Below are 14,966 nucleotides of genomic sequence, written 5' to 3' on the forward strand. Positions count from 1 at the left end.
ACTACTTGGCATCTGTCCGACGTCAACATAGGTATCTCTGCACACGTCTATCAAACACTGCTGCCTGGACTGAGAGATCCATAGGGATGGGCACTTTGCCTAATTGGTCCTGCAGTACTTTCTAGTATGAACTTGGGTCTCAGACCCACCTCTGGGGATTGTATTGCTTGGGTATCTATTCAGAGGTAAAAAAAATCTGCAGCTAGAAGTCTCTATCAGATGAACAAGTTAATCATCTTCAGTAACGCCTTATCTGGTAGGGACAATGTGTAGCTGCAGATTCCTTACCAAACCACCCATCCTCGTGCTCTGTGAACTGCTTTGTAGGGGAAGGAATTCCCTTTCAGGGCCTTAGTTTTGATGCAACAGTAGTCCGTTTCTTCATAGTTCTGTGCTTCTCGCGTGGAATGTCATGAAAGGAAACTGACTTCTGTGCACCAGGGTCGTGCCTATATAGGAACCGCAGCACGGGCGATGACAGATGCAGAGCCGATCGATGCCACCAACTGGCATGCAGGGGTACTGCTCACGAAAATCTTCTGGACCCAGTCTGATGCATGGGGAGAATTCAAAGCTAAAGAATCTGCAGGCTAGATATTGTCTCCACCAGATAAGGCGTTACAGAATGTAAGTAATTTGTTCATTAGGCGGAGAGCTGTGATAACAGCACACACATTTCAAAATGAAACATGACTTGTGCCTATCCTTCCTGGGTCCTGCCTGCAGTCCAGTAGATGCCGTTCAAGCGAACACAGACAAAGCTCACTACTATTATGGGTGAAGAACAGATCTGATCTCAATCAGGCCAAGGGCAGTCATCATGCCCGAACTCTTGAAATACACATATATATCAGTCGGGTGTTCCACCCCGTAACTCACTTGAAACTACTCCACTAGCCTCACCTTTTCAGCCTCCTTGGAAATGCCAGATGCCTGTTAAGCCCAGCCCTGGTTTGGCAGCAATAACAGCAGGTACGTGACGTCAAAATCTAGTTCTATTCAGCCTAAATTATGATGCTTGGAAATAGGGAATAAGGCTCCAGAGGCTTCCTCCATTTCACCTGGAATGACTGTTATGATACTGGTTGTCAGATATGATCCTATATGTCTATATTATTGAAGGAGGGGAAACAACCTCGCCAAACATTGCAGCGTAAAACATACCAATCCTTTGAAACAGATCTTTCAATTTTCCTTCTCTCGACAAATATGGGTTTAAATATAAATATTAACATCCATTTCTGTGCTGTTACTAACTAGAACAAAACGTTGACACATTTCCTTTACTCATCTGTAATTTACTTACCATAAGAATGGATTCTATGTCTCAAGGATATGTACTTTTGATTGTTCCTTTTTAAGAATGGTGTGGATATATATCCATCTCATATGTGATTAATGCAACAATATGGACAAATTTCACACTGGGCGTGTGTCTGATTACTTTTTTCTGCGCCAATGTATGGTATTTTGTGCTAGACCTAAAGAGAGTTCAATATCTTTATTTTTGGTACACCTGTTTTTCATTGTATCTTTCATTTATGATTGATGTTGTTTACCTACTTTAAATGGTTTATGTATTTGTTTTAATGCGGTTAAAAAGTTAAATGCGTTCAGTCCTCATGAAATGATTCAATGTGTTGTATGTCACGGATGCTTAAACTTTGTGATTAGGTATACTTTGTTGTATTTATAATCTCCTTTTTGGCAATTCACTTCATTTGGAAATGTAGCAAATACCTTTAGGGGCATTTTGACCTCCAGTGTCCCATCATGCTTTGTAGGTAGCAAAACCCTTAACTGCTGAGGCTCACCCTCCAGTTCCTGTGTTCAGCCCATTATTGCCTATTTTGGTTAGTCTGTGTTTAGGTCTCCATACATCTTTTCTACATAAGGTATACATGCAACCTTGCACCCTTTTTTCCAACATTCTGGTGATTCTAGTGGCACACAGGGTACGTGGATTCCCCTCAAGGGGACTGAGAATATAGCCAAACTATTGCTGCATTTTGTTTTTGGGAAAAATAGGAAAAAGAGTCTGAATAAAAGTGTCTGGTTTATTTCCTAAAAAAGGCATCCACAAAAGGTTTGCTGTGCTAAAGCTACCATTTCCACAGCTTTCAGGAAGATGAAGAGCTGAATTTAAAAACTAAAAATACCACAGTGTGTGCATTTTTCAAAGAGGTAGCTCATTTTTCCTACTTTTGTACTATCAGCCTTTTTCAAGTTTGTGGCGGCAACTGGTGTAAAGAAAGCTATTTCTGAAATGTAGACAAAAATCTAAATTCAGCTAGGGGACATTTTATGGCGTGTGGGAGCAGTGGCTGTATAAACGTCAATGAATTTTTGGATACACAAACTAGCATGAGATTCAGAGGACATTTTTCAACATGTATTTTCTTACACACTGGCTTATGTTTGGAAAGCACAAATGCAGAGAAATACAGTTGGTTATAACTAATCTTCTTCTATTGTGTCTTCTCACTTGTCTCCCAATTAAAATGGCAATTCATGTGTGTGGGTAACCTTAGTGCCTGCGACAGGAAAACACCCAAAATGCCATATCACATTTTTCCATTTAAAATTGACCCTTTATTTGCAATGTGGGTAGCTTTGGATTTTGGTCCCTTGCTGGGTTGGCACCTCAGGAAACCTAGCAAACGTGCATATTCTTGAAAACCAGCCACCTATGGGAATCCAGGGTGGGGTGACTTGCATGGCTGTAATCAGGTTTTATTACCCAGAATCCCTTGCAAACCTCAATTTTTTACTAAAAACACATGTTCCTTTCATTTCTGTGAGGAAAACGTCCGGACTTTGCGGGGAGTATAACTTTTCTACCATCTATCGTTTTCCAAGGTCTCCAGATAAAAATGCAACCTCACTGGTGTGGATAGGCCTAGTGCCCGCAATAGGAGAGGGCTCAAAATGCATGATGGACACATCAATTGGCTGTAGATTTTGATCCTTGTCTCTATACTGGCAGTTAGGGAAACTGAGAAAACCTGCACATTTTTGAAAACTAGACAAGCAAAGGAGTCCAGGGGTGCATGACTGGCGTAGCTCTTACAAGGGAAATTTGCAAACCTCAAACATTGACTAAACACACACATCTTCTTCACATTTCTGTGAGGAAAATGTCTAGAATCTGTGAAGAGCTATAAATCGCATACCACCTACTATTCCCCCAGGTCTCTCGATAAAAAATAAAAAAAAACTCCTTCATTTGTGTGGGTGGGCCTAGTGCCCGCGACAGAAAAGAGCCCAAAATGCAACATAAAAACATCACATTTTTGCACTGAAATTAGGCACTTTTTTTGCAATGTGGGTAGCTTTGGATTTTGGTCCCTAGCTCCACTGGCACCTAGTGAAATCTAGCAAACTTCCACATTTTTAAAAGCGAAACTACTAGGGGCATTCAGGGTGGGGTGACTTGCATGGATCGCAGTAGTTAATTTTACTCGGAACCCTCTGCAAACCTCAAACACATGTTTTCCTTACATTTCTGTGGCAGAAAGTTTTGGAATCTGTAAGAAGCCATTTCCTACCACTCTGAATTTCTATATGTCTTCTGAAGAATGCTACCCCACTTTTTTGGGTGGGCCAAGAGACTGCCACACAAAGGGCACTAAAGCGCTCCGTGGAGAGATCATCAATAGAGGAAGCTGTGGTATTTGGGCCCATGCTCAGCCACCACCCCTGGAAGCCTACCAACCATACACTTTTTTTAAACGTAAACACCTAGGGGTTTCCAAGATGGTGTGCTTTTGCATGGATCTCTTAAGGTTTTCTTACCCAGAAGGCCCTGCAAACCTCAAACGTTCGACAAAATCCCATATTTTTCCTACATTCCTGTGAAGGAAAGTATGAGGTTTGTAGTGCAGGGCTTTGTTAGTAGGAAAACATTGTGGGATCAATGCAAGTCACACCACTTTGAAATCACCTGTTTGTCTAGTTTTAAAAAATGTCTGTGGTTGGTAGGTTTGCATAGATGGAACCACAGCACGGCCCCATATTCCTCAGCTACCCCAGTTGTTTTTTTCCCAAAGTAGCGCTTTAGCGCCTTTTGTGTAGTCGTCTATTGGACCACCCACACAAGTGGGGTCCTGTTGTTATCAGGAGATGTATGGGAACTCTGGGTGGTATGAAATTTGTGGATCCCTGCCGATTCCGGCACTTTCCTGCACATATATGTCATATGGTGACAAGAACACCTACCACGTTCTGATGGTCGATAAAGGTGTCAAGCAGGCTATAAATAAGTCTATGATTTTCACAAAGAGGGGAAACAATTTATGAGGCTGTGTGCCTAGTAAAGTAGAGGCCCATGGAAGGTATGGATCCATGCTCAGCCACTGAAAGGTATATGGTAGGACATTAGGGCAGCTTCACCTCAGTCAATTTCCCAATAATTCACATTTGTGTGGTATAATATGAAGCAAGTTGGAAAACATAAGGCTCACTGAGATGGGCACTGGGGACAGTAATATTGAGCCTCCTGCCTTTTTCCTTGCTTAGATCTGCAACAAAAACATGGTTGAGTCATTCTTGCTGTTGCAGGAAAGCGATCGGCAAAGTGCTGATCCTGCAGCCTTGCCACGTCCTCCACAGCAGACGAAGTGTAGGCTGCTGCTTCTATAGCAGTTAGACTTTCAATGACGGTCAACTAAAAGCCAAGGAAAGACATTGGTCTTCCCTTGATGGTCTTATGATAAACAACATAAACATTGCCTTCACCATCTAGATCAAGTGGATAAACAGCTTCTTATTCCAAGTGCAAGTTTTACAGTTCGTGCAATATGGCGAAGAACCTGGTCAGTCTTATTCACTCCATCCATGTACTTGTTGTAATTAAGTATTCAGGTGGGCTTGTGAACTTCGGCGAAGTGACCCAAACTCTGACTGGGGCAGTGCTGTCATCATGGATTGTAGTCAACACATACAGATCCTGCCTACCAGAGTACTTGATTGTTAGAAATTCTTTATAATGCAGCACAGTGTCCTGAATTTTTGGAGCTTCTTATGAACAAGCTCCTGCGGGAATCCTTTGCAGTGACATCGATCTGTACCGCATGCCACACTGCCAGCTTTGAATTGAAATTATCCACATAAAGGTTATAAAACCTTTAAGAAGGAGTGTTTGGTAAAGCTCCCATACAAATTGCATGATACCTAAAGTGCAAGGGCAACCTACAGGATTTATAGCAGACTCTTTCCCTGTATACACTGTCAAGCTGCACACATAGCTAATAGAACTCTCACTCAACATGTACAACTTGATGCCAAAGCAAGGTATTGTGCTTGATATGTATTGCCCAAACAGCAGCCGCCCTCGGTACAGGATCAAGGACTCCTCAATCGCTGTATTCATTCCAGGGATATAAAACTCTGAAAACCTGGCACGCATACGTTCTATGGAAGGGCAAATTTTGGACAGCTTGTCACTGGGTAATCAGGCAGAATTATTATTGAAATGCAGTATATGCTGCAACAGCCAAAAACAATATCTACTCGTACATTGTGAAGATGGATGTTACTCAAACTCTGTGAGTAGACAATTAGGACTGCAAACTTGGTTTGTGCACTATCCCCATTTTAAATATAAGCCCCAAAAATGTCTTCAACTCCTCAAGTGAAGTGGGAGTCCACTAGTGCGCCCCAGAAATAGGCCAAAGTGTCCCTCCATGCTCCCTCAGAAATTGTCCTGGGTGCACATTTGTGTGATGCACAGTTTCCTCAGGGAAGTCAACATTCAAAAAGAGTTGCATGTAGTCAATCAACAAAACATTTTCTCTATCAACTTTACATCCAGTGTCTGCAGTGAACGGGAAAATTTGGGGCTCCACTAAAGTGCTGGGCTTCCCAGAGAGTACTCTGTCTGTGTTTGCTAGTGCACGTACCTGCTGTCTGGGTTGGTCACTCTTCTGCACAGACTGTGATTGCGAAGGCATATCATAACTACCATGACCATGTTTCTCAGAACTGTTGGAAGACGATCCATCGGATAGAACTCCACTGAGTGAAAAATCACTTCCAGATTCTGCTCCATTTTCCTTTCCCTCAAATGCTATCTCAATATCTGATCCTGCCTCGGACCTGTCCTCCATAACTCAAGTTAGTGCCTAGGCAGCAGTCATCCATGACATTGTTATGTGATTCTTATTTTGGTAATAAGGCTGCATGTTTAGGACTACAGCACCACCGAGCATGGGAGACTGAGTACAACCCACATCGCTTGGTAGCTGTCAGCCTATCTCCTGGCTAGCTTGCAGTGCCTCACCCACACCTTCAAACCTGTTGGGGTGAAAGGTGTTTTGTGGAAACCTGACACTCTGTGTCCTCAGGGAAGTCATGGAAACAGATCATACTCCTTCCGCAGTGCCAAGATCAATTCTTTGAGGTCAGCACATTGTGCTGTGCAGTCCCCAAAGGACTGTGTGTAGTTTTGTTGAGGGTGGAATGCAAAATCTCTCAAGCCGCAGATTTGTGGTGTTTAGTACCTAAAGCAGGTTGAGCTGAAGCATCAGTATAGATTATGTATTTATAGTGGTCCAAATACATGACATTAGTGGGCATGGGTTACACAGGTTTGTATTGGATACATTTTTGTGTCTGTGGTTTTGGGTCAGAAACCAAGTCAACATCAGTAGCAGTCAAGGAGGTGGCCCATTTTATTCAGTGTGGATGCAATGCTTTTGCGATTGGAACACTGGCTTTACTAACAGCCTCGAGGGCTGGGACTGGGGTAATGACAATGATGTGCTCACCCAGGGTTAAAGGTCTCTCCTAAATGATAGCCATCTCAACTGCAATAAGTAATTTTTCAGTGACTCGAAACACATTTCTGCATTTGAGTAGAAGTGTGATCTGTATGCAATTGGTTCTCTCACCTTCGTTGAATGTGTCGTATGTGAATCCATTGGCTCCTAGAGTTATCCGGTTGACCACATTTATTTTGTTTTCACATGCATGTAAATGTTTTGCTTAAACACATCATTTTGTAATGAGTTGCAAATGTGTGTATTGTGTTGTGGTGTCCAATGTTTGCTTGACAAATCTGAACATATTAGATCATGAAGTGGTTTTAAGCATTTTGCATAATCTTGTATGCAGGGTCTGCTAATCCTTGATTGCTATTTGGTGGTTGCAGTTGTGCACACTTCTCTAGGAAATGTGGTGCCAGACTCTTTTCCGCATTTGAAAATCCGTATCCCAAAAACAGGACACTGAGAAATGCAATTTTCTTTTTCTTGAAGTTAAATTTGTAGCCTTGATCGGAAAATCCCTATACAATGTTATATACCCTGCCCAAAAGTGTATTGAGGTTGTCATCCATCAGATAAATTACATCTACATAGAATAATTCTACAGGACCAATATCGCCTGATATTAATGTTACACAGAGAACAATCCTGGACTTTTTCTATACCCTTGTGGGAGTGAAAAGAAATCGGTGTTGGGAGCTGAGCGTGGAGAAAGAAGTTAGATCCCTGCTTTCAGACGATATATTTGTGCAGAAAAAAAATTGGAAATATCCAAGGTTGTTTGTATTTGTTCTAACAAACTCTGGCAGCCAATCCTTTTCTGCAAAGAGAATGTCATAACTGATCGTTAATCTTTCCCAGAAAAATACTTTAATAGTGCGCATTATGTCCCCCTTAATTTGAATGTTCAATTTATAAACACGATCTGGAAGGGCAACTTGCCTATCTCAGGTTTCAATTTCGATGTCTTGTTAGTTGCTCTCGCATACATAAACTCTTGAAGAGTCTGGTGAACTATTGTGACCTCTGCCACTCTGTGTTGCAGAGTTATTGCTCACATCCTGTTCTTCAGTAATGTCTTCAAGATGTGTGGCATACGTAGCCAAAATCCCTTCAACCTTCTTCTTTCTAAGTTGTGTTTTTTGTTGTGGAAGTTTATCTTCCTTTTTCATTGTGATGTCAGATGAGCATTGTGAGACCATCTTTGGTTTCACATTCTCCTCTTTCCTACATTCTGACTGCCCACCTCTCTAGGTCCATTTATCTGATGAGTCCGCAAAGGAATGAGAAGGGTGTGTATCATTATACTCATACCTGTCAGGTTGTTTCAAATTATCATGATTCCTTCAAATTGTAGCGTGTCCTGAGGTATCCGAATGCAGAGATTCTCCACATTGTTTAACTTTATTTTATTAGATTTTTGTTTGTCCCAGTGTTGCTTGATATTATCCTTCTCAGAACTACCGTTAAGTTTTGGTTTATTTGGTCTGGCCCCCAAATTATCCTGACGTATTCTAGTATAAGTCTCAGATATAATTTTTGGTAGCCCGCATTCCTGATCTATTTGAAGAACTTGTGTGAGCCGTTGGCATACCACCAGCGCTGCTGCTTCCCCTTTAATATTTCCTAAAATTGTTAAGTAAACTGTAGCAAAATTGCCCATTAATTTCATCTCCAGGGCAGGGGCAGCCCTGTGCTCATTTTGAATTTGTTTCAACGCCTCCGGGAGATTCGACAGAAATGGTGTACCATGTGTTATGGTATATACTGCAGCAAATAGTGATCCCCAAGTGGCACAGTCATCGACTGAGGAAACCATTCAAAATCGCAAGCATATTGTAAGAATTCTATGTTTATTATGGGGTCCTGTATGGAGAAACACCACTTCCAGCTGTTTTATTTTTTGTGTAATCTGGAACAGAATTTCTTCATGTCTAGTGGGAATCTTACTCATAATTGCACTAATAATCACTGGGTTTATCCCCAGTGTAGCCAATGTTTGGACAGCTGTAGCAGCCCTTGCTGAGGCAGTATTCAATGTTTGCCTTATGTATTGTGTTAAGCATCTGTATAAATTTACTAAGTTATTATATAAGGCATGTAAATCCGCTGCCTGCAGATTTTGTACATTTGGATTTGGGGTATATGTAGCCAATACTAGCCATGTTGGTCGTTCATTGCTGAGGGGACCTAATCTAACATGTGCGACTACATGTGGGAGGGCACCTTGAAACTAGTTTTGTTGTTCTTGATATCATAATGGAATCTCAAAATTCTGTATTGTGCTGGTGCGTTAACCACTGTGTATATGTGAAATGTTTTTGAATTAGCATCGACTGCAGGAAAATTGACCCATGAATAATATGTTTAATTTGTATTCATTGTGGGCCTCAACCACAAAGTAAACCCATTCGCAAATAAATGTTGTGTGACAGCAGATGTCCAATTTATTGGAATTACTACTGGTTGTGCCATTTCTGACAGATACAAACACCAAATTGGATATGTTTTTGAGGTTCAAGCTTGAACAGCCTAGTATATGTGCTGCCTATATAGCTGAGGGGGATTTTCTCTAATACTACAGACATCCCTGTATAGAAGGGTAATAGGGCACCTTTGGCATACTAGAGAGAACTACTCAGGAGATTTGTTAAATAAGTACCTGACCTTGATACAATGTTGACACTATGTTATGCAGTTCGAATTTTTGGTAATAAGACTGCATGTTTGGGACAGGAGCACCACCAAGCGTGGGAGACTGAGTACAACCCATGCCACTTTGTAGCTGTTGGCCTAACTCCAGACTATCTTGCAGTGCCTCACCCAAACCTGTCAGGTTGAAAGGTGACTTGTGGTAACCTGAACCATAACCTGACATTCTGACTCCTCATGGAAGTTGTGGAAACAGATCACACCCCTTTCGCTTGGTTACTCAAGTATGCTAAGGCAAAACACAAAATGAGAACTGGATTTCAATGAGTTTATTGAAGCAGTCACATTCTTGTATAAATAGCATGTGCTGCAATAAGGCAGATGAAACAAAGCAGAGTGACATACATTGCAGTGAGGGTGACGAAGATAAACATCACCACCATCTTGCATGGTTCTAGATGCTCTAGAGGTTCCTACCTAATCCTATGTCTACATCGGAGAGCATGTTTGAAACCCTCTGCATGGCCTGACCTGAGGGATTAGCCCCAGCCACATACCTGAATTGAGTAGCAGGGGTCTGATTGTTGTGTGGATAGCAGTCCTCCCAGAGGGTTGAGAAGTCAGCACCAGCCAGTTCATCTGTTGTGTAGTGCGCATCCCAGGATGATCATGACCGGAATGCCCTCCACTCTCCTCTGACCCATGTGTAGTTTATATAATGACCCACAAATCGCTAGGACAACAGTTCCGATTTCGTACTGTATCTCAGAGATAGAAGCTGGCTCCTGGGCTAGCAGCACGGGTTAGCATATCATGTACTGCATGTAACAGCCTTGGACAAGAAGTACAGATTATATGTGGTACAATGGCTGATTAAATGTGCAGTGTGAACCTTGGCTTCCTAGAATGGAGCAGCTGACAAAATATGTAAAAGCAATTGCTAAACAGCAGGCCGTGAAACTAAGCTAAGACAGAGGTGCCCAACCCGGGTACTAAAAGGTCCACATGACAACTTGTGTTCTCTGTTGACTATCTAAAACCTTCCTCCTAAAATACTGTCCTTAGAAGTAGGCAGAAATATGGTTCTGAATCATTGGTGGGTGGATGTCTCTGTGAGATGAGTGCAACAGTAAATAACCAAAAAAACGCTTAGCATATTGATGCAGCTGCTGGGTCCCCAAATGCACAAAAAAAAACAACGTATTATGTAATCTTGCCACATACCCAAAACCATAGCATACTTCAAAGTACAAGGAGAGAGACTGCTTTAGGCGCTGTACATTGTTATGGCACTGGCATGCAGCAGAGAAAATTTCAGGTAGGAGGCAACTGTTAAAAACATATCTGAGTCAGACAGGGCCAAAAACTGGGCTCTGGCACGACAATAAGTGAACCTGATTAGGAAATGTGAGACCTAACAATCATTAGGAAAGCCAAAAGGCTGGCATTGATCGGCAGACACATTTGCCAATTACTCTTTTGTCATGGCTTATGAAAACCTTAATTGTGGAGTACTAATGATTGAAGGAGGTTACATATAAACCCCCAAAAATATTTTTCAGAAATCACCATTTCTAAAAAAATAAATAAAAAAAAATAAAAAACTGCTGCCTAACAATTTTTTTTTTAAATGTGTTTTCCCTGGTGTGTGGTGGGAGGAGTAGGATCTTAAAAACTAAAAATGGGAGCCAACAGGGATCGGCCTTATTCCAGTAGGACCAACCCCCTGACAATTTCTTTTTTATGTGCCTTTTCCCCTGGAGGTGCGATTGCCCACATTAAAAAATATGAAAACATTTTGGCCCCAATGGGGTCGGCTTGTATTCCAAGATGGCCAACCCCTGACAATTTAATTTTTTACATTTTTTGTTATATTTTACAGGGGGAACTAGTTAACAACCCTTTTTTTCACAAATGCACCCCATGGATGGTCATTCCCACAAGGGTCGACCCTCTAAAAGAACAGATCTTTGGTGTCTAGTGCCTTCCTGCTCGAGGTTCGCGATGCACCTTTATCCACGAGAAGGAAACTGTTTGAGGAAGGCATCATTGGAAAGAGGAAACTCTTCACCTTTCCGTTGATGATGCCTCCCTCAGGTTGAAGCGGGATTCCTGTGCCCTAAAAACTCCACCGATGGCAGAAAGAGCACTGTGCTTCTCCCCGAGCCTCTTTTTTTTAATAGAAAAAGGAATCCTCTGGCGCAAGAATCCCCTGTGTTGTTCAGTGGGCAACCGACACACTGGGGGTTAGTACTGGCATCAGCCAATTGACAACACCCACACTTAAGGGGCTATTTCAGTTCTTTTTGATGCAGTGACAGGATAGTAATAACCAAACTTTCTTTTCCATCGGGGAGGAGGGAGGGTTGCTTATGATTTCAATGGAGATTTCCCGGAACCAGAACTAGGATTCCCATTCCATCCCTCTCAGGGGATCGCCATTGATAATCATAAGTGCTAAGTAGAACGGCTAGCTCATCCCCTAAGCCATGAGGGAAGAGATGAACATAGTATACATTTTAAGCAAAGAGTTTTTCTCAACGAGGCTTGGGATTCTTCTCTAGAATCTTATTCAAGACAGTAGTATCTTGTAATGTGTGAACAGATCTCCAAGGTGTTGACTTGCAGATCCCTGAGATTGAACTATTTCTCAGTAATGCAGCAATATCTGCTTTACCTCTGGTTAAAAGGGCTTTTTGTTTTCCGGGTAAGGTTTTGTTAGCTTTCTGTTAACGTAGGATTGTGCAAGAGACTATCTATCTGGATGAGGATTGCTTTGATATGACAAATCCAATTCATAAAGGACCATAGTTTACAAGCAGTTGTTTGGCCTTTCACAAGTCCTTAGTATTGTCCTGATAAAATCTGAACACCCCCCTCATATCAAGAGTGTGGAGAGACCTCTCTGCAGGAGAGGTGTTTTTTTTTTTTTTTAAGTGGGTAAGGTGACAATAAACTGATTGCCATGAAATCCAAAACCACTTTTGGGAGGAATTATCAGTGCGGTCTCATCCCAACCAAATTACTGTGGAGCTCTGTGTATGGTTTGTGAGATCATAGAGCCTGCATTTAGCTAATGCTGTGTGCAGGGTATATAGCAACTAGAAAATAAGTATTCCAAGACCAGTGTTGTATGGAATCCGTATGTATAGTCTCAAAAGGAAAACATGTAAGAGATGAGAGGAAAATATTCAACTCCAACGAAGGCAGTGGTCTTCAAATTGCAGGATAAATTGCATAAGCACTGATAACTCCGTACTTCTGATGTCAGTGGTGATTCCCCTGAGAAAGAACCTGGGTCACAGGTAAAAAACAATTCCTTCTCTACCACAACCTTGTTTTTCACTTTAATTAGCTTGCTTCATAGGTTTTGCTCTTGGTTTTGAAAAAAGTATCATGTCAATGTTGGGTATTATTGTAATTTACTTGTACTTTTCATGATAGCCATGACCTAGGCCCGGATTACAAAGTGAGCACTACGGGCCAGCTTTATAATGCTTCACAATAGCGATTACCTAGTTGTGATTTTTAGCGAATCGCAATTAAGTAATCGCTATTGGAATGTATGAAACTCCAGGAGTTTCATACTGCGATTCGCAAGGGCTCGCAAATGGACCTACCTCATTAATATTCATGAGGTAGGTCGCAATTTGCGAGCCATTGCGAATGGCTACAATCACAGGGATGGTGGCAGGCTGGGCTCAGCAGACTACCATGTCTGTGATTGCTTTTCAACAGAACAATCTTTTTTTATTTTTAAATGCAGCCCGTTTTTCTTAAAGGAAAACGGGATGTGTTTAACAATGAATAATGAAAAGTTTTCTTTTCATTTTTTAAGAGTATGCAGTGGTGCGTGGGACCACTGCCTGCTCTTAAAAAACGTTTTCGCATGCATTCACCACCAATTTGAAATTGGTGGTAACTGTGACTGTTTTGCGACCGCATTCACAGTCACAAAACAAACATACATACCTCTGCGATTCGGTATTAGGAAGGGGCGCCCTGGACACGCCCCTTCCTAATACCGAATCAGTATGTAGTCGCAAATCCAATTTGCGATTCGTAACAAGTTACTGAATCTCAAATTGGAATTGTTACATACCAAAAGAAATTTTTTGCAATCGCAAATGGCCCGTTGGGCCATTTGCGATCGCAAAAATGTTTGATACATCTGGCCCTCTATTTTGATTCATGCATAAAGAGGATCTTCTACATGAATAGGAATTATCAGTTGTGTGATAATTATCACACACTCATAGTTTTTTGCTGTAGATTTCTATCAGGTCAACCCATCCAAAATGTATGAGGGGAATCAGGCCTAAAAGGCAACTCGTGTACAGTTTGGTGTGTTAAAACATTTCTACAGTCTGTCCCTCATTACCATGTTGAAAATGCAGAATAGGAGATATCTACCACACCTCGTAAATACCTCATTCTGGGGTAATGGTATTTACTGGGTGAGGTAGATACCCCACCCTATTCCATCTAACTCAGGGTCCTAGAATAAGAATATGCATATTTTTTCAACAATATTATTGTATTAGTGCATATTGCTTTACCAGTATTTAACTATATTATACTGTATTAAACTGAATGTATTTGCTTGTTGAATGGTGTTTTTTCTAGCTTACGATCAATTGACTTGAGCAACAACAAGATTGTGGACTTACCTGGGCCTGCACACTGGGCATCTTCCAATATAAGAGAACTTGTATTCAGTCACAACCAGATTGCTGTTTTGAACTTGAAAGATGATCCTTCCAAATGGTCAAAATTGGAAAAACTGGTCCTGTCTCATAATAAGATAAAAGAGGTATAGTAGTCAGTGATATTTCCTTATGTGCATTGTATTTATGTATGTGCTTTGTATAGATCAAACCTGGCCAAAAGCCAGCACAGTGCTGTACATGGTCAAAGCAAAGATACACTCAATAAGTGGTTTATGGAGTGTTATTTAAGAGTTGTGTCTCTGAGGTGAAGCGTATTGTAATTAGCATAGAGATGGGCTGTGTGAACATCACTAGATGTGCTGCACAGCCCACTGCTAAGCAAACTAAAAAGCTTATCCTCGTACTCTCATGCAGTAATGCCTGAACTGCCTCACCCTGGCCAAGAAGATGCACTGGCTTGGTGAAGAAAATTCTGCAACCAGTTGTTCAATTGGGCCTGTTCACACCACCCTAGAACACCCGATGGCCCGTCCTTTGTTGCACACCTTTGCCACACAGAGGCCCAAACTCCTGCTTGATTATCCCACATTGTCTTTGGGCCCCCAGACCCTGCCAGGCATTTGCACCTCTCTCCTCCACATCCCCTACTCCTCTGCTCAACTTCCCACATCCCCACCACTCAGTCCCCTCAGGTCCATTGGTATCCACCCCCTTTTCTGTTACACACCATGCACTCCGAACCATCTCCATAGTCCCTACCCTTACTCCTCCTTTCCTAGACTGCATGAGGCACTGCCCTCCTGCTCTCCAACTCCTGGCACCTGTGAATATGAGCTATTTCATAGAGAGGAGAAAAGAAGCAGTCCTGCTGGAACAGCGT

At 41.8% G+C, this 14,966-nt stretch overlaps 1 protein-coding gene across 3 annotated transcripts in view; it reads left to right on the top strand.

Annotated features, from left to right (window-relative positions):
* Window positions 1-14,966, top strand: part of LRRK2 (leucine rich repeat kinase 2) — a 1,446,345-nt gene that overhangs the window by 669,497 nt on the left and 761,882 nt on the right. For all 3 annotated transcript variants that reach the window (XM_069229760.1, XM_069229761.1, XM_069229762.1), the window contains one exon: window positions 14,043-14,229. In XM_069229760.1, the coding sequence (XP_069085861.1) occupies window positions 14,043-14,229 (187 nt within the window). The remainder of the gene's footprint in view (window positions 1-14,042; window positions 14,230-14,966) is intronic.

Source organism: Pleurodeles waltl, chromosome 4_1 (assembly GCF_031143425.1).
Source record: "Pleurodeles waltl isolate 20211129_DDA chromosome 4_1, aPleWal1.hap1.20221129, whole genome shotgun sequence".
Taxonomy (NCBI): domain Eukaryota; kingdom Metazoa; phylum Chordata; class Amphibia; order Caudata; family Salamandridae; genus Pleurodeles; species Pleurodeles waltl.